Here is a 26,352-nt window from a genome sequence, read left to right as displayed (position 1 = left end):
TTGCCCTTCCATATAAAAATCTTTAATAAAAATAGCTCTCTTCAGAACCTGTCATAAAACGGAAGTACCAAACTGAAAGTCCTGCCACCTGGGCAGGAGGGAATGAGGCAGGCTGGGCAGGCCACGGAGAACTGCGAGCAGTAGCCGACCCAAAAGGAACAGCTCTAGCTGGTGGCTGACACATGGGACTGTGGGCCGAGTTGACACAGTCTCATTTTTCAAGAGGAGGTAGCAGTATATCTTTTTAACGGTAGTCATAAATTGACCTCCCCCCGCCCCCGCGAGTGACAGGAGAAAGCTAAATAAAACGCAAGCACCCAGCTAGCAGCCTGTTTTACACACTCAAGATAAAAATAAGTGGGTTCCTACAAAAGCAAAACATGTGTACAAAAGTGACAGCTGAAGTGCACAGTCTGCCAGGGAGGGACAGGGGCCAGGGTAAGAGAAGGTGGCAGAAGAGGCCCCAGGACTCACAGCGCCAGCCTGCCCGTCTGCAGTCCCAGGACAGCAGAGCCCTGTGGCAAGGGCCAGCGGGGGATGATGGTCCCCTGACAGATTTCCAGACCCTGCACAGGTCCCGGCTCAGCCCTAATACCCCAGAAGTCTTTTGGCCTCTTCACTCTGGGCCTGCAGGGTCTCACTGGCGTACTTCTGGAGGAGTTCCATCTTCTTCCTTCGCACAAGGGCCTCCTCGATCTGTGGACAGTGAGAGTGAAGAGCTCATGTTGGACTCCTCACAAGCCCTCCGTGCCCTGCTGGAGCTCAGCCAGGAGGGAGATCCCCAGACAGAGGCCATCGAGGAGCCAAACCCCAGAGCCAGCTCCCACTGGAAGCGGAGGAACAACCCTGTTTGTCAGTATCCCCTAAAGTGGACGGGACCCAGCCCCCCGCTGCATGCTGCACCTTACCTACCGGAAGCATAGCGACCAGTGCCAAGTGGTCAGAGTCAGAGCTGCCCTAACGGATAGGAAGGGCGAAGAAAACCCACGAACGCACTCTGTGCAGGCTCCTTTTCCCCGAGTCCCCTGGCACTGGGGAAGCCCCACCTGCAAGGGGAGCAGCTCTCAGCCTCTGTCCTACCTCTTGCTGTGATGGCACTGGGACATGGGCGATGAACTTCTGCTGCCCGTCTTCACCTCCTTTCTCCTGGCTGCCTTCCTCGTCAGACTACAAAACAGAGAACCACCAAAAGGCAGTGAGCCGGAGCCCGTTACACACATGTTGGAACCGCTACAAAACGCACAATTCGGCAGCTATTTAAGAGGAAAAAAACAGGGGTGCCTAGGTGGCTTGGTCAGTTAAGCATCCAACCTGATTTTGGCTCAGGTAATGATCTCTCTGTTTGTAGGATCTAGCCTCACTCGAGCTCCTTGCTGACAGCAATGGAACCTGCTTGGGATTCTCTCTCTCTGCTCCTCCCCTGGTCTCTCTTGTGTATGCGACATAATAAATAACTAACTAACTAAATAAATAAAGTCTCTCTCACAAAATAAACTTAAAAAATAAATGCCAGGTGTGCCTGGGTGGCTCTGTTGGTGGAGCGTCTGACTTCGGCTCAGGTCATGATCTCAGCTTGTGAGTTTGAGCCCCGTGTCGGGCTCTGTGCTGACAGCTCAGAGCCTGGAGCCTGCTTCGGAGTCTGTGTCTCCCTCTCTCTCTGCCCCTCCCCTGCTCATGCTCTCTCTCTCTCTGTCTCAAAAATACATAAAACATTAAAATAAACAAATAAAAATAAAAATAAAAAAAATAAAAGGAAAAAAACAAAAGGAATGGGGACGTTCAGTGCTCACACAGAAAGACATGGAGACACCCACTAACTATTTAAAAAAGCCACAAAACACTGTGCAAATGATGCTACCTTTTGAATGAGGAAAGAGAATTAGAAGAGAATCTAGTGACAGCCGTGAGAACCGAGTGCATCTTTGCACTCAGAGAACTAGGGAATCTTTGTTGGTCTTTACACATTCTTTGGTTTTTGAACCTTGTGAATGTTATCTAGTTCTTTAATTAAAATTTAAAAAATTTAATTACCAAATGTACCCAATATGGAAAATGTACCAAATATAGAAAAAAGATCAATTCAGGTCTACCCACGAGTCAAAAGAGATTGCCAATAACTTCAGGAAATAATGTGGCCTTGGAAATCTGAGGAGAGAGGGCTCCCATGAGGTGGTGGGGTCCGCTGTTTGCCAGTGTCGGTGCCAGACGCCCTGCACCAGCCTCTGCCCACACCCGCTGACTACTACCTAGCAATACAGAGGAATGACTCTTGGATTCAACACCTCGGATGGAGCTCAAGGGCACTGTGTTGAGTATAAAGACCATCCTCAAAGGTGGCATACGGTACGCTTCCATTTGTGAAACATCCTCAAAAGGACAGAATTATAGAGACAGGAAACCGACTGGAGTTGGCCACGGGATGGGGGAAGGAAGGAGGCCTGTCAGGGTGCAACACGTGAAGGGAACGGCTCTGTATCTTGACCAAAATGGTGGTTGTACAAATCCACACGTGTGATAAAAGACACACAATGCTGTACACTCATTACGCCATCTCTGTTTCCTAGTGTTGACACCGTCCTGTAACTCTGGAAGATGTAACCGTTGGGGCAAACTGGGTGAAGGATATACAGGACCTTCTGTACCACCTTTACAACTTCCTGTAAATTATTTCAAAACTACAAGGAAAAAAACCCACCTTTGGTGGCTCTCCATCGCTCTTCGGATGAAGGCAAACCCTTCTCACCAAGCAGCAGGGGCGCCGGCCTGTTCTGCCTTGCCTCCACCCCAGCAGCCCCTTACTGTGCTCCAGCCACACCGGCCCATCCTCTGTCCCTCACACTCCCATGGTGTCTTTCAGTACATATGTTTCCCCCGTTGCTGGAACACTCTTCCCTCACTGCCTCTCCCTTGGTTATTAACTTTTCCTGATCTTCCAGACCTCGGCTGAGGGGTCAGCTCCCAGGGAGAGCCTTCATGGGCTCTCCCTGCACCACATCACTATTGCAGACCGCTGTCACAGCCACTGGTTCCCACTGTCTCTGCTCACCGGACTGTCTCCCCACTGACTCTAAGCTACAAGCAGAGCTTGTCTCCTGCTGTGCCCCTGGCACAGGCCTGGTTCACAGTAGCCACTAATTAAACAAACACCCGCTGAAAGAGCAAATGAATTATTTGCAGCTGAAGAAGACCTTCCTAGGGCTTCAAATGTTTCACTGTCCCCACTGCTGAGCAGCCAGACCTGCATATGAGCCTAACCTCAGGTCCGCCGTACCCTGTGTGATAATGACCAAGTCACTAAACTTCTCCGAGCCTGCTTCCTTGCCACCGATGTCACGGCAAGTTCCTCACCCGGGACCTGACCTATCGCCCACGCACGGGTAATTCCCCTCCCCTTCTCAGTCCAGCAAATCCATTTCATCCCTTCTCAATGTGTCCAGGGAGCAAGGGCTGCATGGCAGGCTCTTCAGAAGAGTCCAGAGCTAGCAGGCTCTGCCTGAGAGGCAGGATCATAGCTCCACCCTCAACCACCACCCTCTGAATAAGGCCCTCTCTGCTCTGGGCTGGTTTCTATCTCTAAAATGGGGTTGTTAAGACTAAACAAGACCTTTTGGCACTGCCACTTAAAAGGAAATGATGAGGGGCCCCTGGGTGGCTCAGTCAGTGTCCAACTTCAGCTCAGGTCGTGATTTCACGGTTCATGAGTTCGACCCTGCATCGGGTTCTCTGCTGTCAGCAAAGAGCCTGCTTCAGATCCTTTGTCCCTCTCTCTCTCTGCCCCTCCCCGGCCCGCGTGCTCTCTCTCAAAAATAAACAAACATTTCAAAAAAAACTTTTAATAAAAACATCAAAAAATAAAAATAAATGCTGAGGCCTACCCTGCTGACACCTTGATATTAGACTTCTAGCCTCTAGAACTCTGAGGCTAGAAACATCCATTTCTGGTGTTTAAGCCGCCCAATCTGTGGTACCTTGTAATGTATAAGCAACTAATACAATAGATACATAATTAAACCTGAAAACGTGGTAATAATAAAGAAGCGAATAAATAAATAAAAAGAAACAATGGGGACACGGGCTAGAACTCATGGCATCAAATGTGTTTATAAGTCCGACAGCAGTGTATTCAGAAGGGCCTATCTCTACAAAGCAGGTAAGTAATGCTGGGTATAAAGTACAGTTTACCAAGTGCTCTAACAGCCATTCCCTTCTAGAACCCTCCCTGGGATGCTGAGTCCTCACATCCATCTTCCAGCTGAGGAAGCTGAATTCTCAGGGCTGGGCTTTGGCCCCGACCCCCCGCCAATGGGCTGAGGCTTCCTACCATCCCACCCATTCTCCCAAGGCCCAGCCTTCGTGGCTCAGAGCAGAGGCAGTGAGCACCGGGGCCCCCCACTGCCCACAGTACCTCTTCCTCGGTGACAGCATAGATGTTGATCTCTTCCTCCTCTTCCTCCTCCTCCTCCTTTTCTCCTCTTGCCAGCCGGGCCTCTCTCTCAGCTTTCCACTTTTCCACCAATCCGGCCCTGACTGGAGAAACAGGAGAGCAGGTGCTGCTTAGTCAGGCCTCTAAATCAGCTTTATGTGCAATGCAGGGTGAGGCCCACATGTCCCCTCGGAAGAGGGGAACCCTCCATTCTGCCCTGGCAGGCAGGAGTGGAGTGTGAGAGGTAGTCTGGTCACACCACAGCTCTAGCTCCCAGTCACAACAAGGCAGCCTGCCAGGGGACAACCCCAGATCATCCCCAGTTCAACGACCTAAGTGACTTCCTGACATGCCTACATGAAAGAGGAGACACAGCGGTACAGCATGCCGGAAAAGGGCTCAGACTCCTGACCACCTGCCCCCAAAGCCCTAGCTGACACACCAGGGGTCTCAGCACTAACTTCTTTTTTTTTTTTTTTTTTAAATTTTTTTTTAACATTTTTTATTTATTTTTGGGACAGAGAGAGACAGAGCATGAACGGGGGAGGGGCAGAGAGAGAGGGAGACACAGAATCGGAAACAGGCTCCAGGCTCCGAGCCATCAGCCCAGAGCCTGACGCGGGGCTCGAACTCACGGACCGCGAGATCGTGACCTGGCTGAAGTCGGACGCTTAACCGACTGCGCCACCCAGGCGCCCCACTAACTTCTTCCTCATAGGGCTGTCATGAGGCTTCAGGACAATGTCCATAAAATGTTCAGCACAAGGCTTGGCATGGAAGAAGCACTCAGAAAGAGACACCCACCTTGCTCTACACTGATAACCTATTAGCTGTGCTTAAAGCATATCTGAAAGCTACTTAAATGGGCACCACTTCCCGATTTCAAGAAAACCAACGTGGGAAGGAATCTAGACGATGCATTCTGGGTGGATAGGGGGCAGGTCAGATGTCACTCTTGGGCTTCCCCAACCTGCTGCTTCTGGCCCAATACAGCCCTGACTGCATCATAGATACCGAGCAGACCATTTCCTCAGAAGACCATCAGCAATAAAACCAACCCACTTCTGGTGTAAAGGACATTTTCAAAGGACAGAATAGAAACCAGATGCCATCTATAATGAAACGAAATGCTCGGAGACCTACATTTCTTTTCATATTCCTGTTCCAAAGGCACGATGACACCATCATCTTCATCAAGGTAACCGTAGTATTCAAAATCGATTGCTTTCATGAGCTCAGCGCGTGTCTTTCTTGGAGGGGGAAGAGCTGAAAGAAACAGCACCAGCTCAGCTAAATATCCCACCACAGTCACACCCAAGCCTTCATCCTGGACAACGTTATGTGGCCGTGGAGTGTGCATTCTCAAGAAAATACCATGATGTAGGCACCTCTCTGTACTAGCCAGAGATTTACATTAAGTGATACAACCCTTTTTAAAACTTTAACCCAATTAGTCTATTTAGAAAAAATTTATACTAATTAAAAACACAAAAACAAAAGCTAGCAAAGCCTAATGGACAGAGATATACATTATTCACAGGGTCGTGAAAGCCTGGAATAACCTAAGGCTCTATGTAAGCTGTAGGATGTGTGTAAAATGGGGTATCTGATGACCCCTGTACTGCTCTTACACAAGATGCTTTGATAATATAGGAAATGTCATGTTAAATGAAAAAAACAGGATAGGAAAATGTAAGTATGTAGATAAGACAAAAGAAACTATAAAAAAACAAAAAAGATAAATGAGAAAGTCCTAAAGAAAATATTTTCAGGGGCACCTGGGTGGCTCAGTTGGTTGAGCAACCAACTTCAGCTCAGGTCATGATCTCACAGTTTGTGAGTTCGAGCCCTGCGTCAGGCTCTGTGCTGACAGCTCAGTGCCTGGAGCCTGTTTCGGATTCTGTGTCTCCCTCTCTCTGCCCCTCCCCTGTTCATGCTCTGTCTCTCTCTGTCTCAGAAATAAACAAACATTAAAAAAAATTTAAAACAGGGGCGCCTGGGTGGCGCAGTCGGTTAAGCGGCCGACTTCAGCCAGGTCACGATCTCACAGTCCGCGAGTTCGAGCCCCGCGTCGGGCTCTGGGCTGATGGCTCACTGAGATGGCTCAGAGCCTGGAGCTTGCTTCTGATTCTGTGTCTCCGTCTCTCTCTGCCCTTCCCCCGTTCATGCTGTGTCTCTCTCTGTCTCAAAAATAAATAAACGTTAAAAAAAAAATAAATAAATAAATAAAAAAATAAATAAATAAAAAAATTTAAGGGGCGCCTGGGTGGCGCAGTCGGTTAAGCGTCCGACTTCAGCCAGGTCACGATCTCGCGGTCCGTGAGTTCGAGCCCCGCGTCAGGCCTGGGCTGATGGCTCGGAGCCTGGAGCCTGTTTCCGATTCTGTGTCTCCCTCTCTCTCTGCCCCTCCCCCGTTCATGCTCTGTCTCTCTCTGTCCCAAAAATAAATAAAAAACATTAAAAAAAAATTTAAAAAAAAAAAAAAAAATTTAAAACAAAATTTTTTTTCAGACTAAGGGTTACTATTCAGGATATCTAAGTAATTCTTAAAATCAAAAGGGAGGGCATCTGGCTGGCTCAGTCAGTAGAGTATGCAACTTTTGATCTCAGGGTTGTGAGTTTGAACCCCATACTAGGTGTAGAGATTACTTAAAAATAAAAAATCTTAAAAAAAAAAATCAAAAGGGAAATGGCAACCCAACAGATAGGTGAAAGAGTAAAAGCTGATCATTTCAGCAGAAAAAGCTCACATGTATAAAAATTTCATTTAGCATGATGCCTGGGTGGCTCAGTCCTGACCTCTGATTTTGGCTCAGGTCACGATCTCACCATTCACTGCTCCACTACTCTTGGTCCCTGACCCGTGACCATGCTGGCTGCACCCAGGACCAGGTTCAGGGCTAAAACCCCTCTGGCTCAGAACGCTGCGTTCCTCCCAGTCAAAGGGAGTGGTTTAAGGGTAGAACTATGGTCTGGTCAAAGCCAACCAGATTCAATTCTGGGGGTTTTGCTTAAACTGCTTGGGAGAAAAAAAAATCTCTTGCTGAAGAGGGCAAAATGTAAGTCGGTGATAAACCACTTGCTGCCACAAGCAGAGAACTAAACAGAGAAAAAAGTTCACGCAGTGGAAGTCAAAACTGCAACATGGAGGAAATGTGGCCTGGAATTAGCCATTCCTGAAAGCAAACCACCGTGGGCTTCTCAGTTATGTGAGCCAATAAATTCACTCTCCTGCCTAAACTGAATTGGGGTTAAGCCAAGTGTCACTCACACTGACGAAATTCAGCTTATGAAATAAGCACGTAAGTGCATTAAAAAAGACCTGGAAGGGAACGTAACAAACAGATAATAATGATTACCAGTTATCCAGGGGCACGGGGAAGGGGGGGGGTACCCAGGGGAGAGTACTTTTTTTTTTTTTTTTTTTTTTTTTTTATTTATTTTTGGGACAGAGAGAGACAGAGCACGAACGGGGGAGGGGCAGAGAGAGAGGGAGACACAGAATCGGAAACAGGCTCCAGGCTCCGAGCCATCAGCCCAGAGCCTGACGCGGGGCTCGAACTCACGGACCGCGAGATCGTGACCTGGCTGAAGTCGGACGCTTAACCGACTGCGCCACCCAGGCGCCCCAAGGGGAGAGTACTTTTGAATATACTCATGAAGACTGACTTATATACCTTCTCATTTAAAAAAGAAAATCTACAACTGGAATAAATAATAAATTTAGAAAAATTATTTTTCTAAAAATAATGACCTCGATATAGGTGCCCCCCCAACATATGAATTTTTTCTTCTTAAATTATCAGCTTTGATTCTTTGACCAATCTGTTGGGTTTTCATTTCCCTTTAAAAACTAGATGGAAATATGTCCCAATAGGTCAACAATTGTCATCTACAGATGGGAAAATATGGGCAGTTGTTTTTCTGATTTTCTGTATTTTACCACTTCTCTGTAATAAAACTATATTATTTTCACAATGAACAGCATGATACTTACACTTTGAATTATTTTTTAAAGTTTTTTTAAGATTTTTTTTTTTTTTTTTTTTTTTTTTACAATTTTATATTTAAGTAACCTCTACACCCAACGTGGAGTTCAAACTCACAACCTCAAGATCAAGAGTCACATGCTCCACCGACTGAGCCAGCCAGGTAACCCTTGAATTAATTTTAAGTGGTGTTAATAACGCATGCAAAACCAGTTTGGGCATAATTAATTTAAAATTAAGCAGGGCTTGGGGCACTGAGGTGGCTCAGTCGGTTAAGTGTCTGATTTCGGCTCAAGTCATAATCTCACGGTCTGTGGGTTCCAGCCCCGCACTGGGCTCTCTACTGTTCGCACAGAGTCTGCTTTGGATCCTCTGCACCCTCCTCTCTCTGCCCTTCCCCTGCCGGTTCTCTCTCAAAATAAATAAACAAACTTAAAAAAAAAAACAAAACAGGGCTGAATACAGATAGAATTATAAATATATTTTTAACATTTATTTATTTTTGAGAGAAAGAGACAGAGCACAAGTGGGGGAGGGGCAGAGAGATTAGGGAGACACAGAATCTGAAGCAGGCTCCAGGCTCTGGGCTGTCAGCATAGAGCCCAACTTGGGGCTCGAACTCACAAACCATAAGATCATGACCAGAGCAGAAGTCGGATGCTTAACCGACTGAGCCACCCAGGCGCCCCTAGAGTTATATATTTTTTTTCTAAATTTTTTTTAATGTTTATTTATTTTTGAGACAGAGAGAAACAGAGCATGAGTTGGGGGAGGAACAGAGCGAGAGGGAGACACAGAATCTGAGGCTGGTTCTAGGCTGTCAGCACAGAGCCTGACACAGGGCTCGAACCCACCAACCGTGAGATCATGACCTGAGCCGAAGGTGGACATTCAAACCGACTGGGCCACCAGGCGCCCCTAGAATTATATTTTTAAAAGAAAAACTGACTGGAAGGAAATAGAGAAGAACACCAACAGTGGTGAGAATATTGCTGTCATTCTTCTCTGCTATTCACATTTTTTTCTATAATATTTAGACTACTTTCTTAAAAGGCAAAATTAAAATCCACAAACACCCCAGGCTAGTGGTTTCCAATTGCATTTTGGAAGGCCAAGGTTTGGCTGAAGCTCCCCACGGCCACGGAGGGAAAAGGCAGGACAGGTGAGGGGACCAGCCCTGAATTCGCATAGACCAGTTCCCCATTACTCCATTTATACCTACTGGGGTTCGGTCCAAGCTTTTGTTCTTTGGCTAGGGTTTTTTCAGCTAACAAGTAACTGAAACATGAGCCCATCTCAATGAACATCAGAGCCTGCCCTGATAGTTCGAGGAAACTTCAAATCGGAAACTTGTCATTCAGACTGAGAGACTGGCATGTGAGAATTTGGTGCCAGTCAATTCTGGATTCGCTCCCAACCCCGACTGCATGCCTTGGGTCAGTGACTTCAACTCCTGGTATTTAAAGTTTCTCATTTAAAATGGGGGAACAGTAATTCTGACACTACTACTGTGCAGCTGAGAAACAATGCAGGAGGAGCACCTAGCATACAGATCTGTTAGGATGACTACCAACAATTAGAGGCTAAGACCTTCACAAACATTAGCAGTCACTTACGTTCTTTTTCAAATAGCTCTCTAACACCAGGCAAATCTTTGGCTGCTCCAAAGTACTTGTAACCTCGATTTCCGGGGACTTCTTTCCCTTCATGATCCAGCATTTTAGGGCCAACTTTCTTATTGGGAAGGAAAAAGAGAAAATGAATCTGATCCTTTAACCCACTATTTCCATGTTTGCAAATATATTTTAAGATAATAACACTAATTGTGGGAAAATACTGATGTACACGGAAAAACATTTGGGCACTTTTTTTTGTAAATTAAAATCAACCTAAATACCTAACAGTAAGAGGATGATTTATGTAAATTATAGCATTGTCATGGATGGAATATATTCTATAACTTAAAGATAATGATTCTTATGAAACTCCTATACTGCCTTGGGAAAACACTTATAACATGAGGTAAGTGACAAAAGCTCACAACACAATTGCAAACAACCTAAATGACGAGCAGTAGAAGACAAATGAGATACATCCTGAAAACGGAATTCTACCCATTAAAAATGATGATGTCAACAACTACATGTAGTATGGTGACCCTGAGCCAGGTCTATAGGACTATAAAAGGATATTGTTGAGAAAATCTATGAAACAGTCAAGTACTTTACATAAAATGACTGTACCAAAGTGTCTTACACTTGATAATTTTACCACGGTTATGTAAGAGAACATTCTTCCTCTTGGAAAATACACACAGGGGTGCCTCGGTGGCTCAGTCAGTCGAGCGTTCAACTCTTGATTTCAGCTCAAGTCATGATTGCAGGGTCATGGGATAAAGCCCCATGATGGGCTCTGCATGGAGCATGGATCCTGCTTGAGATTCTCTCTCTCTCTCTCTCTCTCTCTCTCTCTCTCTCTCTCTCTGTCTCTCTCTCACCCTCTGCCCCCCTCCCCCATTCGCATTCTCTCTCTCTAATAAGAAAATAACAAAAATAAGAAAGAGAGAAAATATACACAAGAGATACTAAGTATTAAGGAATAAAGAAGCATAATGTGTTAAGGTACACACAGAAAATGACAAAGTAAACACAGGAAAAAAGCCAAAATCTGGTAAATGTGTATGAAGGGTATATAAGAATTCTCTGTACTAATTTTGCAACTTTCTCAAAAATTTGTTTTTTTTTTTTAATGTTTATTTGTTTTTGAGAGAGAGGGAGAGAGAGCGAGTAGGAAAGGGGCAGAGAAGGTGAGACAGAGAATCCCAACGCGGGGCTTGAAACACAAATCGCGAGATCATGACCTGAGCCAAGTACAGGAGTTGGACACTAAACCGAATGAGCCACCCAGGCACCCCTCAAAAATGCTTTTTAAAATGATGAGGGGCGGGGCGCCTGGGTGGCTCAGTCGGTTAAGCGGCCGACTTCGGCTCAGGTCATGATCTCGCGGTCCGTGAGTTCGAGCCCCGCGTCGGGCTCTGTGCTGACAGCTCGGAGCCTGGAGCCTGTTTCAGATTCTATGTCTCCCTCTCTCTGACCCTCCCCTGTTCATGCTCTGTCTCTCCCTGTCTCAACAATAAATAAAACGTTAAAAAAAAAAAAATTAAAATGATGAGGGGCATGTGGCTCTTCATCTCAGGGTCATGAGTTCAAGCTCCACATTGGGCACAGAGCCTACTTAAAAATAAAGAAATAAAAATAAAAATAAAATGATGATATAAATGACTATTGACATGCAAGTATGCTCCTGAAACACTGTTAAGTGAACAAAGCATATAGTTACAATAAAAAACAATTTCCGTAAAAATAAACATATATACATACATAGAAAAAATGCTAGAAAGGTTAAATAGAAAATGTCAGTAGTAGTTATTTCTGTGTAGTAGAAAACTATATAACATTCTGTATCATTCATAGAATATAACAAATTTTTTAATATTTTACAATTTTTATGATTTTTTATTTTATATTTTCTTCCTTTTTTTTTTTCTTTTTTTTTTTTGCATAAAACTCTGTAGTATCTACACAGGCAATGTTACTATTTTGGAAAGAAACAAATCCTACAACCAAAGTTGTATACACAGTGAGTGTGATCTCAATCGTGGCACTCACAGGAAAACAACAGAAGGAACTATTCAAGTAGTTTCATCCAGGTAATGCCATCCTGACTGAATGCTATCCTGCTTCTTTATACTTTTCTGAACTTGATAAATGTACTACTTTTCTTTTTTAATGTGGCAAAATACACATAACAAAATTTACCATCTTAACCTTTTTTTTTTTTAAGTTTATTTATTTATGAGAGAGAGAGACAGACAGACAGCATGAGTGGGGGTGGGGCAGAGACAGAGGGAGACACAGAATCTAAAGCAGGCTCCAGGCTCTGACCTGTCAGCACAGAGCCGGACGCAGGGCTTGAACTCACAAACTGCAAGATCATGATCTGAGCCTAAGTCGGATGCTTAACTGACCGAGCCACCCAGGCGCCCCAGCATCTTAACCTTTTTTTAAAAGTTTATTTGCTTATTTTGAGAGAAGGAGAGAGAGAGTGTGTGCAGCGTGCGTGCACAAGTGGGGGAGGAGCAGAGAGAGGGAGACAGAATTCCAAGCAGTTCTGCAGTACCAGCAAAGAGCCCGACGCAGGGCTCAAACCCACAAACCATGAGATCATGACCCGAGCCAAAATCCAGAGCCAGGTACTCAACCAACTGAGCCACCCAGGCACCACCCATCTTAACCATTTTTGGTGGACAATTCAGTGATACTAAATACATTCATAATATTATATAACCCTCACCACCATTAATCTGCAGAACTCGTCTCATCTTGTGAAACTAAAATTTTAAATGTATTACTTTTACACATAGAAAATGGAAATAAAACTGTTAAGCATTAAAAAAAATTCAAGAAAAATATTGAAAGATTAATGTGAATTGCACCAAAAATTTGTAAAATAAACTTGACCAAGGAGGTGAAAGACCTGTACTCTGAAAACTGTAAAACACTGACGAAAAAAATTGAAGATGACAAATGAAATGGAAAGCTCTTCCATGCTCATGTACTGGGAGAATTAATATTGTTAAGATGTCCATATTACCTAATGCAATCTGCAGATTTAATGCAATCCCTATCAAAATACCAGCAGCACTTTCCAAAAAACTAGAACACATAATGCTAAAACTTGTACAGAACAACAAAGACCCCAAACAGCCAAAGCAATCTTGAGAAAGAAAAACAAAGCTGAATTCCAGATTTCAAGATATACTACAAAACTGTAATAATCCAAATAGTATGGCAGTGACACAAAGACAGACACACAGGTCAACGGAACACAAGACAGAGCCCAGAAATAAACCTAGGATTATATGGCCAATTAATGCACGACAAAGGAAGCAAGAATATGCAATGGGAAGACAGTCTCCTCAAAAACAGTGCTGGGAAAACTGGAGAGCTACATGCAAAAGAATGAAACTGGACTACTTTCTAACACCATACCCAAAAAGAAACTCCAAATGGATTAAAGACCTAAACGTGACACTTGAAACCATAAATACACTAGAAGAGAGCACAGGCACTAAATTCTCTGACATCGGCCATACCAACACTTTTCTAGATATGGAAACAAAAGCAAAAATAAACTATTGTGACTACATCAAAATAAATAGCTTCTACAGAACAAAGGAAACAATCAATAAAACAAAAAGACAACCTATTAATTAGGAGAATATATTTGCTTAATATCCAAAATATAAAAGAACTTCTACAACTCAACACCAAGAAACAAGTAATCCAATTAAAAAATGGGCAGATGACATGAACATTTTTCCAAAGGCAAAGATGGCCAACAGACACATTGAAAAGATACTCTACATCACTCATCATTAGGAAAATGCAAATCAAAACTACGAGATATCCTGTCAGAATGGCTTAGTATCAAAAACACAAGAAACAACAAGTGTTGGCATGGCAAGGATGTGGAATAAAAGGAACCTCACGCACTGTTGGTGGGAATGCAAACTGGTACAGCCACTGTGGAAAACAGTATGGAGGTTCCTCAAAATTAAAAACAGAATTACCATATGATCCAATAATTCCACTACTGGGTATTTGCCTAAAGAAAAATGAAAAACACTGATTCTAAAAGATAAAATGCACTCCTAATACTGTAGCATTATTCACAATAACCAAGATATGGAAGCAACTCAACTGTTCATGGACTGATGAATGGATAAAGAAGACGTAGTGTGTGGGGCGCCTGGGTGGCTCAGTCGGTTAAGCGACCAACCTCAGCTCGGGTCATGATCTCACAGTTCGTGGGTTTGAGCCCCATGTCGGGCTCTGTGCTGACAGCTCAGAGCCTGGAGCCTGGAGCCTGGAGACAATTCTGTGTCTCCCTCTCTCTGCACCTCCCCTGCTTGTGCTCTGTCTCTCTCTGACTCTCAAAAAATAATGTTAGTAAGAAAAATTAAAAAAAAAAAAAAAGTTGTGGGGTGTGTATGTGTGTATAATGGAACACTCAGCCACAAAAAGAGTGAGATTGGGGAACGTGGGTGGCTCAGTTGGTTAATCATCTGACTCTTGATTTCGGCTCAGGTCATGATCTCACAGTATGTGAGATCAAGCCCCATGTCAGGCTCTGCACTGACAGCACAGAGCCTGCTTAGGATTCTCTCCATCCTTCTCTCTCTGCCCCTCCCCCACTCTCTCTCTCTCAAAATAAATAATACACATTTTTAAAATATTTTTATTCTTTTAAATAATCTCTACACCCAACGTGGGGCTCAAACTCACAACCCCAAGATCAAGAGCGGCATGTTCCTCTGACTGAGCCAGCCAGGTGCTCCAGGACCATGGTCATTTTAAACAAGAGGCCAGGGGCGCCTGGCTGGCTCCATTGGTTGAGCCTAAGACTTCGGCTCAGGTCACAATCTCACAGTTTGTGAGTTTGAGCCCCACATTGTGCTCTCTGCTGTCAGAGCAGAGCCTGCTTCAGAAACTCTGTCTCCCTTTCTCTCTGCCCCTCCCCGACTCGCACTCTCTCTCAAAAATTAATAAACATTTAAAAATAAATAAATAAACGAACAAACAAGAGGCCCAGAGAGATTAAGTGGCTTACTCAAGAACATCTGGACAGTATACTGAGGGGCCCTATCTGCTCTCATGGCTGTGCTATGGGGTGTTTAAGAATTATCCTACCATGGGGCGCCTGGGTGGCTCAGTCGGTTAAGCGTCCGACTTCGGCCCAGGTCACGATCTCACAGTTTGTGAGTTCGAGCCCCACGTCAGGCTCTGTGCTGGCTGTGTGGAGCCTGGAGCCTGCTTCAGATTCTGTGTCTCCCTCTCTCTCTGCCCCTCCCCTGCTCGCTCTCTGTCTCTCTCTCTCTCAAAAATAAACATTAAGGGGCACCTGGATGGCTCAGTCGGTTAAGCATCCGACTTTGGCTCAGGTCATAATCTCACAGTTTGTGAGTTCGAGCCCCGCGTCGGACTCTGCTGACAGCTCAGCCTGGAGCCTGCTTCATATTCTGTGTCTCCCTCTCTCTCTGCCCCCTCCCTGCTCATGCTATGTCTCTTTCTGTCTCAAAAATAAACATTAAAAAAAAATAAAAATTAAAAAATTAAAAAAAAAAAAAAATTATCCTCCCTACCTTTCCCATGTTTCCTGTCCACATTTAACAGGCATGCTTCAAAGCTTCTTTCATTCCTCAAGTACCTACTCTGTGGCCAGCATGGGCTGGGAGCTGCAGCGGATGCAAAGTTACCCAGCCTGCCAAAACGCTTACCCGCAAGATCCACTGGCACAGTGGCTTACTTACTCCATAATCGGGACCACCCAACTCCTTTATCCGGACTTCCCAGTGTCCTTTCTCTCTTAGCAGTTTGTTAATTTCATCATTCAGGTCCCGAATTCGGAATTCACCTAAACCAGCTGGAAAACAAAAACATTAACATTGTTTCTTCAAGATAGCACTCAATGTTATACCCTAAAAATAAATGTCAATACCTACAAAGGTATGCGGGACAAAAACACTCATTTAAATTTATAAGAAAAACCATCACACCCAAATAAAGGAAATGGCAAGGATTATGAACCGAGTCCCCACCAGCACAGGGGAAAAAAATTCTTGAGGAAAACCTTCATCATCATTAGCAACTGAAGAAATATAAACTGAAGCAATCCTACTGTTCCATTTATACAACTATTAAAATACTTTGGTGGTGGGGGCACCTGGCATCCAACGCCAGCAAATATGCAGCAAGGCTGACATAAGGCACCTGGACTGGGAGAATTCTGTGTTGGTTTCACCCTTTCAGGAAAGCAATGTTTTGTTATATGGGAACATCTTTTGGCAAAGACTATACTCTGAGAATGAAGCCTAAGGGACTCATTTAAAAAAAATTTTAATGTTTATTTATTTTTGAAACAGAGACAGAGCATGAACGGGGGAGGGTCAGAGAGAGGGAGACACAGAATCCGAAACAGGCTCCAGGCTCTGAGCTGTCAGCACAGAGCCTGACGTGGGGCTCAAACTCACTGACCGTGAGATCATGACCTGAGCCGAAGTCAGCCGCCTAACCGACTGAGCCACCCAGGCGCCCCCTAAGGGACTCATTTAAAGGAATATGCACAAGAGAGTTTGCAGAGGCGTTGTCTCCCACGCCAAGGGCAGCTGGGGCATCCCACCACAAAGGAAGGGAAATGGCTAATGAACCTTGATATGTTGAAACAAAGTATCACGTGGCTGTTGCAAGGGAGTAACCTCCCTCCCCCTTCTCCACTGAATGGCTTTTATACCACTGTCAAAAGTCAACTGACCACATGTGTGGCTCTATTTCTTCCTCTCTTCCATTGGTCTATCTTTCACCACTACCAACCCCATTATCTGGAATAGAGTAGCTTTATATAAAATCTTAAAGTTAGGTGGTATGAATGCTACAATCTTGTTCTTTTTCAAAATTATTTTGGCTATCCTAGTTCCTTTGACTTTCCATTTAAAATGTAGAAAAAATCTGGCAACCTATTTAAAAAAAAAAATCCCATCGGGATTTTGATTGTGGTAGTATTTGAAAAGACCAAGAACTGACATCATTACTAGGTTTGGGTCTTGCCATCCACGAATGCCGTGTACCTCTCCACTTACTTGGGTCTTCTCTGATTTCCTTCATCAATGTTTTAGTTTTAAGCAAACAGACCACACATTTTGTTAGATGTATGCCTAAGTATTTCTTCTGTTTTGGTGCTTTTGTAAATAGCCCTTTTTGCAAATGTTCTATTACCAATTTTTCAGTGCTGGTTTATAACAACAGAATTGATTTGTGTGTACTGTCCTTTCTACTCTGTAACCTTGCTAACCTCACTTACTCACTTTAGAAAGCTTCCCATAAGATTTCTTGGGATCGTCTACATGGAAAATGACATAGTTTGAGAAGAGAATTGTATTTCTTCCTTTCCCATCTGTGTGCCTTTTATTTCCTTTCCTTGCTTTACTGCACAGACAAGGAATTCCAGTACGACCTTGAATATAAGCAGTAAGAATTTCTGCCTCGTCCTTGCTCTTAGGAGGAAAGCATTCAACCTTTGCCATTAAGTACGATGCTGGCTATAGGTTTTTTGGGAGAAGTGTTTTATCTGGGTGAAAAAAATTCCCTCTTATTCCCAGTTAGCAGAGAGTTTTTACCATGAGTGGATGTTAAATTTTGCCAAAAATTTTTTCCATCATCTACTGAGATGATCTCTACTAAAGATCATCTAGACAGGCTTCTCTACTTTAGAATGATGATACAGTGAATTATATTCATTTCTGAATACTGAATCAGACATGTACACCAAGGATAAATCTCACTTGGTTGTGATGTGTTATCCTTTTTATAAATTACTGGATTTGGTTTGCTAATATTCTATTGAAGATTTCTACACTCATGAGGAATATTAGTTGGAAATTTTTTTCTATTCGTGTAATGTCTTTTTCTGATTATAGTATCATGGTAATGCTAATAGTCAAACTTCTAAAATGAAGGAGGAAGTGTTCCTTCCCCTTCAATTTTCTGGAAGAAACTGTGTTGAACTGGTATTTTTTTCTTCCTTAAATGTTAGGTAGAACTTACCTTTGAAGCCATCTGGGTCTGGAGTTTTCTTTGCTGGAAGGCTTTAACTACGAATTCAATTTCTTTAACAGATACAGGGGCATCTGACTGCCTCGGTCAGTAGAGCATGCAACTCTTGGATCTTGGGGTCATGGGTTTGAGCCCCATGCTGGGCATGGAGTTTACTTAAAAAAAAAAAAAAATTCTTGATTTCTTTAATAGACATAGGAATGCTCAGGTTTCAATTTCATCTTGAACAATGTTTCTAAACAGTGGCACTACTGACATTTTGAGTCAAATAATTCTTTGTAGGATACACTGTAAGATGCTTAGTGGCTTCCCTGGCTTTAACCACTAGATGCCAGTAGCACCCCAAGTTATAAAAATCAAAGTTTCTCCAGATACTGACAAATGTCCCCTGGAGGGGCAAAACTGCCCCTGGGTAAGAACTAATTCTCTTTAAGTTTCTGTCCTTCAAGGACTGGTCGGTTTCATCTGAGTTGATGAATTACAGGCATAACATTGTCTGTAACATTCCCTTATTAACCTTCTAATGTCTGGAGAGTCTGTAGTAATATTCCCAGTGTCATTCCTCGTGCTTGTAATTTTTTTAAGTTTGCTTGTTTGTTGGCTTGTTTATTTATGTAATCTCTATATCCAACGTGGGGCTCGAACTCAGGACCCTGAGCTCAAGAGTCACGTGCTCTACTGACTGAGCAAACCAGACACCCCTAGATGTTCCTAATTTGTATCTTCTTTTTTTCTTGGTCAGTCTAATTTTATTGACCTTTTTATTTATTTTTCTTTTTTTTTTTGAAGTTTATTTATTTTGAGAGACAGAAAGAGTGAGCAGGGGACGGGTGGGAGGAGGGGAGAGACAGAGAGAGAGACAGAGAGAGAGAGAGAGATAGAGAGACAGAGAGAGAGAGTCCCAAGCAGGCTCTGCTGCACTGATAGTTCAATGTGGGGCTCAAATTCATGAACTGTGACCTCATGACCTCAGCCAAAACCAAGAATCAGACACTTAACCGACTGAGTCACCCAGGCATCACTTACTGATATTTTTAAAGAACCAGGTTTTAGGGGCGTTGGGTTGAACGACTCTGGCTTAGGTCATGATCTCACAGTTAGTGAGTTCGAGCCCCACACTGGCTCTGTGCTAACGGCTCAGAGCCTGGAGCCTGCTTCGGATTCTGTGTCTCCCTCTCTCTCTGTACCTCCCCTACTCACATGCTCTCTCTCTCTTAAGAATAAATAAACATTAAAAAAATTTTTTAAATAAAAAATAAAAAAGTAAAGCCTTGGTGAGGCTTTAAAAAAAAAAAAAAAGAACCAGCTTTTGACTTCTTTTCTCTCTTCATCTTCCATTTTCAGTTTCATCGATATCTGCTCTTACCTTTATTATTTTCTTCCTTCTGCTTACTTAGGGTTTGGTTTACTCTTCTTTTCTAGTTTCTTAGCGTAGAAGTTTAGATCATTGATTTGAGACCTTTCTTATTTTCTATTATTTTAAAACAAAAAAAGAACATCCCCCTCCAAAATTGTTTTTGTCCCTTAAATTCTGATATTATGTTTTCACTTTCATTTACTTCAAAATATTTTCGAATATCCTTGCAGTTTGCTCTTAGACACATGGGTTGCTTAGATACATGCTGCTTAATTTCCAAATATTTAGGAATTTTCTAGGTATCTTTCCGTTACGGATTTCTACATTAATTCTGTTATAATCAGAGAACATACTTTGTAAGACTTCAATTATTTTAAATTTGCTAACATTTGTCTTATAACCCAGAACATGTTCTATTTTCGTGACTATTCTAGATGCTCTTAAAAAAAGAAAGCATTCTGGGATGCCTGGGTGGCTTAGTCGGTTAAGCATCCGACTCTTGATTTCGGCTCAGGTCACGATCTCACTGGTGGTTGGTAAGTTTGAGCCCCGCTTTGGTCTCCAGACTGATAGTGCGGAGCCTGCTTGGGATTCTCTCTCCCTCTCTCTCTGCTCCTCCCATCTGGCTCTCTCTCTCTCTCAAAAAAATAAAATAAAATAAAAAATAATAAAACTTTTAAAAAATGTTTTTTTTGTTACGTGGAATGTTCTAGAAGTGTCAAATTGACTCATACTATTACTCAGTTCTTCTATGTCCTTAATGATCTTCTATCTACTTGTTCTACTGATTATTGAAAGAGAAGTGTTGAAATCCCCAAGTCTAATGGTGGATTTGAGAATCAACACTGCAGGGGTACCTGGGTGGCTCAAGTGGTTGAGTGTCCAACTCTTGGCTTTGGCCCAGGTCATGATCTCATGGTTCTGTGGGGTCGAGCTCCATGCTGTCAGCATGGAGCCTGCTTGGGATTCTCTCTCTCCTTCTCTCTCTGCCCCTACCTGCCTCGTGCATGCATGCACTCTCTCTCAAAATAAGTAAAACTTAAAAAAAAAAAAACACTGTAAAAGACAAATTAGCTTACCATTCTGAATTTGAGCCACTTTTTTAGAGATCTCTCCAATGATCTGTGAAAAAAAGAAAAGGTAATATTCTCATGACTTTTGATTATGTCTGAAAGCACAGAAAACATATAATTCAAAATTAGTAATTAAAAATACTTAGAATTCTGGTAAAGAATCACTGAGAGAATAAGAAACAATCAGAATACAAATCAAAACCACAATGAGGTATCACCTTACACCTGTCAGAATGGCTAGAATTAAAAAGACAAGAAGTAAGTGTTGGTGAGAATGTAGAAAAAAGAGAACCCTCGTGCACTGTAGGTAGGAATGTAAATTGGTACAGCCACCATGGAAAACATGGAGGTTCCAAAAAAAATGAAAAATAGAAATACTATATGATCCAATAATTCCACTCCTGGGTATTTAGGAGAAATACCAAAGAAAATGAAAACACTAATTTGAAAGATACATGTTAACTGCAGTATTATTTACAATACCCAAGATATGTAAGCAACCCAAGTGTCCTTGGACAGTTGAATGGATAAGAAAGATGTGTTATACATATACAACGGAACACTACTCAGCCATAAAAAAGAATGAGATCTTGCCATTTTCAACAACATGGATGGACCTAGAGGGTATTATGCTAAGTGAAATGAGCCAGATTTCACTTACATGTGGACTCTAAAAAGCAAATCAAATCAATTAACAAACAAAAAAGCAGAAACAGACCCATAAAGACAGAGAACAAACTGATGACTGCCAAAGGGGAAGGAGGTAGGGGATGGGCATAATAATGGGTGAAGGGGAGTGGGAGATACAGGCTTCCAGTTATGGATTGATAAGTCATGGTGGCGGGGGGTGGGGAGGTGCAGTGGAGTTCAGCATAGGAAATATAGTCAATGGTATTATAATAGCATTTACGGTAATAGATAGTAGCTACACTTGTGGGATCACCATGTTGTATACCTGAAACTAATGTAACATTCTGTGTCAACTGTACTTCAATAAAAAAAAGAAACAATCAGAGACTTGTTACTTCTACTAAGACCAGATTCACCCAGAACATACTTGTCGTCTCCACTTCTCAGCTTTGGGCAGCTCAGTACATTCTGAGGCAAGGAAGGGTCTTCTTTCCTATGAAGAAGAAAATACACATGTTGCCACTGTACTAGTTACAAGCTCTGTGCAGCATTCACAACTGATTCAGCCCTGAAGACTAAATGTCTAGTGGTCTAAACACACTTGAAGTTTCAGTTCCAAATGATCTCCATCAAGCCTTATATCTCACACTACAGTTTCCACTTGGAAACAACTATACGAGGGCTGCCCGGGTGGCTCAGTCAATTGAGCATCTGACTCTTGATTTCAGGTCAGGTCATGATCTGACGGTTCATGGGACAGAGCCCTGCAATGGGCCCTGTGCTAAGAGGGTGGAGCCTGCTTGGGATTCTCCCTCTCCCCCTGCCCCACTTGTGCACGCACTGTCTCTCTCTCAAAATAAATAAATAACTTTTTTTTAAAAAAGGAAACAACTATACATGCAAAAACATACATACATTGCACTGTATCTGGTACAGTGAACCACTGGAAACAACTTAAAAGTTCAATAATAGAGAGATGACTAAGTAAGCTAGGTTATATTCACTTCATGGAATATTCATATTATCTTAAGAAATAATGTCTATCGGGGGCGCCTGGGTGGCTCAGTCGGTTAGGCGGCCGACTTCGGCTCAGGTCATGATCTTACGGTCTGTGGGTTCAAGCCCCGCGTCAGCTCTGTGCTGACAGCTCAGAGCCTGGAGCCTGTTTCGGATTCTGTGTCTCCCTCTTTCTCGGACCCTCCTGTTTATGCTCTCTCTCTCTCTGTCTCAAAAATAAATAAATGTTAAAATTTAAAAAAAAAAAGAAAAAAGAAAAAAGAAATAATGTCTATCGGACACCTGGGTGGTTCAGTCATGATCTCATGGTTCATGATTTCGAGCCCTCTATCAGGCTCTGCACTAATGGTGTGGAGGCTGCTTGGGATTCTCTCTCTCTCTCTCTCTCTCTCTCTCTCTCTCTCTCTCTCCTCTCTCTCTCTCTCCTTCTCTCTCTGTCCCTCCCCTACTTGCTCTCTCTCTCAAAATAAAGAAACTTAAAAAAAAAGAAATATCTACAATATTCAGAACATACATAAACGTGTATGTGTACACATGCATGTGTGTGTGAGCATGTGTGTTTCTTTTTTTTTTTTTAATTTTTTTTAACGTTTATTTATTTTTGAGAGAGGGAGAGAGACAGAGCGTGAGTGGGGGAGGGGCAGAGAGAGGGGGAGACACAGAATCGGAAGCAGGCTCCAGGCTCTGGGCTGTCAGCACAGAGCCCAACGCGGGGCTCAAACTCACAGACTGTGAGATCATGACCTGAGCCGAAGTCGGACACTTAACCGACTGAGCCACCCAGGCGCCCCTGTGTGTTTAATTTCTATAAAATAAAACAAAAATATTGAAAGAATGCTGCCTATTATCCCTGACCTGGTTGAGTCTCCATGAGTTGAGATCATTTACTGGTATCAGCTTAGAGCTCCTCTCCATAGCACATTCCATTTTCTATTATTCACTATTAGACAGAGCTGGGATAATATGGAAAGCCAATTATCATAATACAGAGGAAATGGAAGCAGCTAGATCATCAATCACACTGCCCCAGCTACAGAGAGAGACACCTAGAATTCAAATGTATAGACTCCTAAGAGTGCCAGTGGCTATAGACAAGAAATTGGAAGTCTCGTCTGCTCAGGAGAGAGTTTTACCACATTTATTCTTAACGATTTACAATTCATGAAGATTTACACCAACCTTCACTTTTCCCTCTTCCAGTTGAGCTTGGCGAAATCTTGCTAAGGCCGTCCTATCAGAAAGAGAAGAATCCATTAGATACCACTCACAGACTTCTTATCACTCAAGCTCCTAGATGATGCAGATCTGCTCATGACCATATTTAACATCAGCCATTCATGAACATTATTCATAAATAGATTATAATAATGATTCTTCATAAAAAGAGAGCATACATGAGCATGCACAAGAGATTAAGACACCAAAGAGAAGTTATGGGTTTCCGTGTCCCGACAGTGGAACTTAAAAAGCCATGGGTGTTCCTGAACACCCAAATATCTATTTTACTTACACTGTGTGTAAAGACCGTGGGAAACTCTCCTGATCAGACCACTTGGTGAGCAACACATCCAGATGCTAAAAGACTAGCATCATGGGGTGCCTAGCTGTCACTCTCATAGCCCCTGTACCATCCCCAACTAAACTAGTGTTTATCCAGTATAAGTTCTGGGGAGTTGTCAGAAAACACTAGTAGGGAAAACAAACATCGAACACAGGCATACTATTTTAACACACGTAGAGAAAGAAAAATACGAAAAGAACCAAACACAAAAAGAGCTCCATGGTGATAATTAAGCCCTTAAAATTTACAGACAAAACTGAATTGATACTTACATGGCCTTTTCTGCATTTCGGGCCTAAAAGGAGACAGAAGGGGAGAAAAATGCCCATGTTTAAAATACCCTTTTTTCACATACTTTTAGAGAAAAGTATCAAAAGGACAGTCACAAGCATAATGTTTGAAGTAGTATCCCAAAAGAAAAAAAAGAAAGAAAAGAAAACCAAAAGAAAAAAAAATCAAAAGACGTCCAAATCCTGTGACTTTACCCATGCTGCTCCCTCCACCTAAAATCTTCACTCCTCCACTGTCCCTCCCCACCCTTTGGATCTGACTAACTCTTATCCATCCTTCAAAATGTATCACCGGTGTCATCGCCATCCCAGAAAGTTCGTCTGTGGCCCCTTCTTCCCAACTGGGCTGCTACCTTTTGTGTGGGTTTGTAACTACCATGGTCCTTTCCACTCAGCATCCCAACTGTTTGTTTCCAGCCAGCAGAACTTGAGGAAGAAAAGACTGGCTTTTCCAAAAGGAGTTTTATGTAACTACTGTCACAGAAGTGTCAAGTCCACTGTCCCTGAAACACTGTCAAGCACAGAACATGTTTTCTGGGTTGTAGTTTAAGTAGAAAGAGTACTTGCTAAGTCAGGGACTTGAACTTTACTCTCAACTCTTCCACTCACCATCCCGGAGAAGTAGTCTCTCAAGTTCCCCACCTTTACAACAGGGATCATACCTCTTATCTCCTAGAGATGTCATGAAGACTTAAGAGATAAACACATAAAAACATCAGGTATGCAGCTTCTAGAGCCTCAGCAAAAGTTAAGTTCAACGTAAGTCTCCTTCCTGGCCTTCTGCTACAATGGACACAGCAACAAACTTGGCAAAAGCTTGGCAGATACGTGAACACATTACCAACTAAGGATAAAACAAAGCAGCTCTCCCAGGGGAAGCCATCACCTTGAAGGCTGAGGCAGTGTCCTACCTATTTTACTAAATCCTAGAGATTCTAGATATTTAATTTAGTGTTTCTCAATGTTTACTGCATGCTTAAAACACCGCGGTAGGTGCTCGTTGGAACTTCCACACCGAACAATGAATCAATGTGATACGGGCACGTACCCAGGATAACGTAAGCCCACTCATATATGAATGTGTGATGGTGACAGGGATATAAAATACCCAACAACTCCTGTACCCAAAAATATCTAGGCCCAGGGATTCTTCTCCCCTGCTAGGGAATAGGCAGAAGGATTCCCTATGTTTGTTAGAGTTCAGAAATGACGAGCCTCAAGGCTGAGCAGGGCAGTATGAAGCAGTAATTTGGGATATAGTCTCCCACAGAAAGGTCTGATTCCAGCCCAAGAAGGTTTCTTCCCTTCTTGGGATCTTGGGCTCATTAATCTACAAGAGCTTGCAATACATCTTCTATAACCTCATTACTGCGTGTTGTGCTTCTTATGCGGGCTTCGCTTAATGAAAATATTATGGTAACTAACATGTATGAGCATCTTCTTTGTACCAGCGCTAGGTGCATTCTCACACTGACATGTCGGGTGTGCTTCCTGAACCAATGGAGAAGCCAACAAACCACTCCAGACCACAGAGATCATACCCTCTGTGGTAGTAACACTACGCCATCCATTCAATCGTTACTGAACACCTACAACGTGTCACACCCCTAAGAAAGCCACTATTAGACACTAAGAAAGCAATGTTGAAAAGACCGACCCCCGTGAAGTTTACATCTTGCGGGGGAGATGGAGAAGAGAAGAGACATAAATCAAATAACCCAGAAACATACTGTCACCCCCGCTGCTCATCCCCCGTATGGGACCTGGGGACAAACAAGTGGGCCCACGCCAGGCACCGTGACTCGCTGCCGGTCCTTGCGCCTCTCTTAGTTTTCCCGGGCGATAAGATAAGGCGCTTCATCGAGATTACAACAGTGCTGGAGACGGTAACTCCGCTCTCCGAGGTTCCCATTTCCCACCCCAAATTCTGACAGCTGAAGAGAGGAGAAAGAGAACCCAAGTTACAGGTAGACAAGGAGCCTGAAGCCTGCAGTGATGCCCGGCTGCACCCCTCCACCACGAGCGACCGAATAGGGCTGGGAGCCCTCACTGCGCGCCCGCTCGCCCCCTCCACCACGCACCCACCCAACTCACCATAGTGGCAGTGAGGGCGCCGCCCTCGGGCCGCGCGGCCCCAGCCCCGGGAGCTTCACTGACTCGGGCGAGGCCGACCCCGGCGGGAACTGAAACACTCTAGCCGACCGCACCACCGATTTTTCTGTCGGAGGGACAAACGAGATGGACCGGAAGTTGGGGGCCGGAAGCGAAAATGGTTTTCTACTAGAGGAGGAAGAGGAAACGCCAAAGCGCTCTTGTAGGACTGCCTTCCCTAGGCGTTCGG

At 43.4% G+C, this 26,352-nt stretch overlaps 1 protein-coding gene across 1 annotated transcript; it reads right to left on the bottom strand.

The window, feature by feature from the left end:
- Nucleotides 1-26,352, bottom strand: ISY1 (ISY1 splicing factor homolog). The gene is made up of 11 exons (XM_058725819.1): nucleotides 26,106-26,352; nucleotides 23,994-24,016; nucleotides 23,340-23,391; nucleotides 21,571-21,636; nucleotides 20,520-20,562; nucleotides 15,785-15,897; nucleotides 10,029-10,146; nucleotides 5,567-5,689; nucleotides 4,406-4,527; nucleotides 1,081-1,167; nucleotides 1-696 (listed from the first exon to the last, which is right to left on the bottom strand). The coding sequence occupies exons 1-11, from the start codon at nucleotides 26,106-26,108 to the stop codon at nucleotides 589-591; spliced, it is 858 nt and encodes a 285-aa protein (XP_058581802.1). The 5' UTR covers nucleotides 26,109-26,352; the 3' UTR covers nucleotides 1-588.

The sequence above is a fragment of the Neofelis nebulosa genome, chromosome 4 (assembly GCF_028018385.1).
Source record: "Neofelis nebulosa isolate mNeoNeb1 chromosome 4, mNeoNeb1.pri, whole genome shotgun sequence".
NCBI lineage: Eukaryota > Metazoa > Chordata > Mammalia > Carnivora > Felidae > Neofelis > Neofelis nebulosa.
The sequence above is the reverse complement of the archived record's forward strand: the minus strand, read 5'-3'. Positions and strand labels throughout refer to the sequence as shown.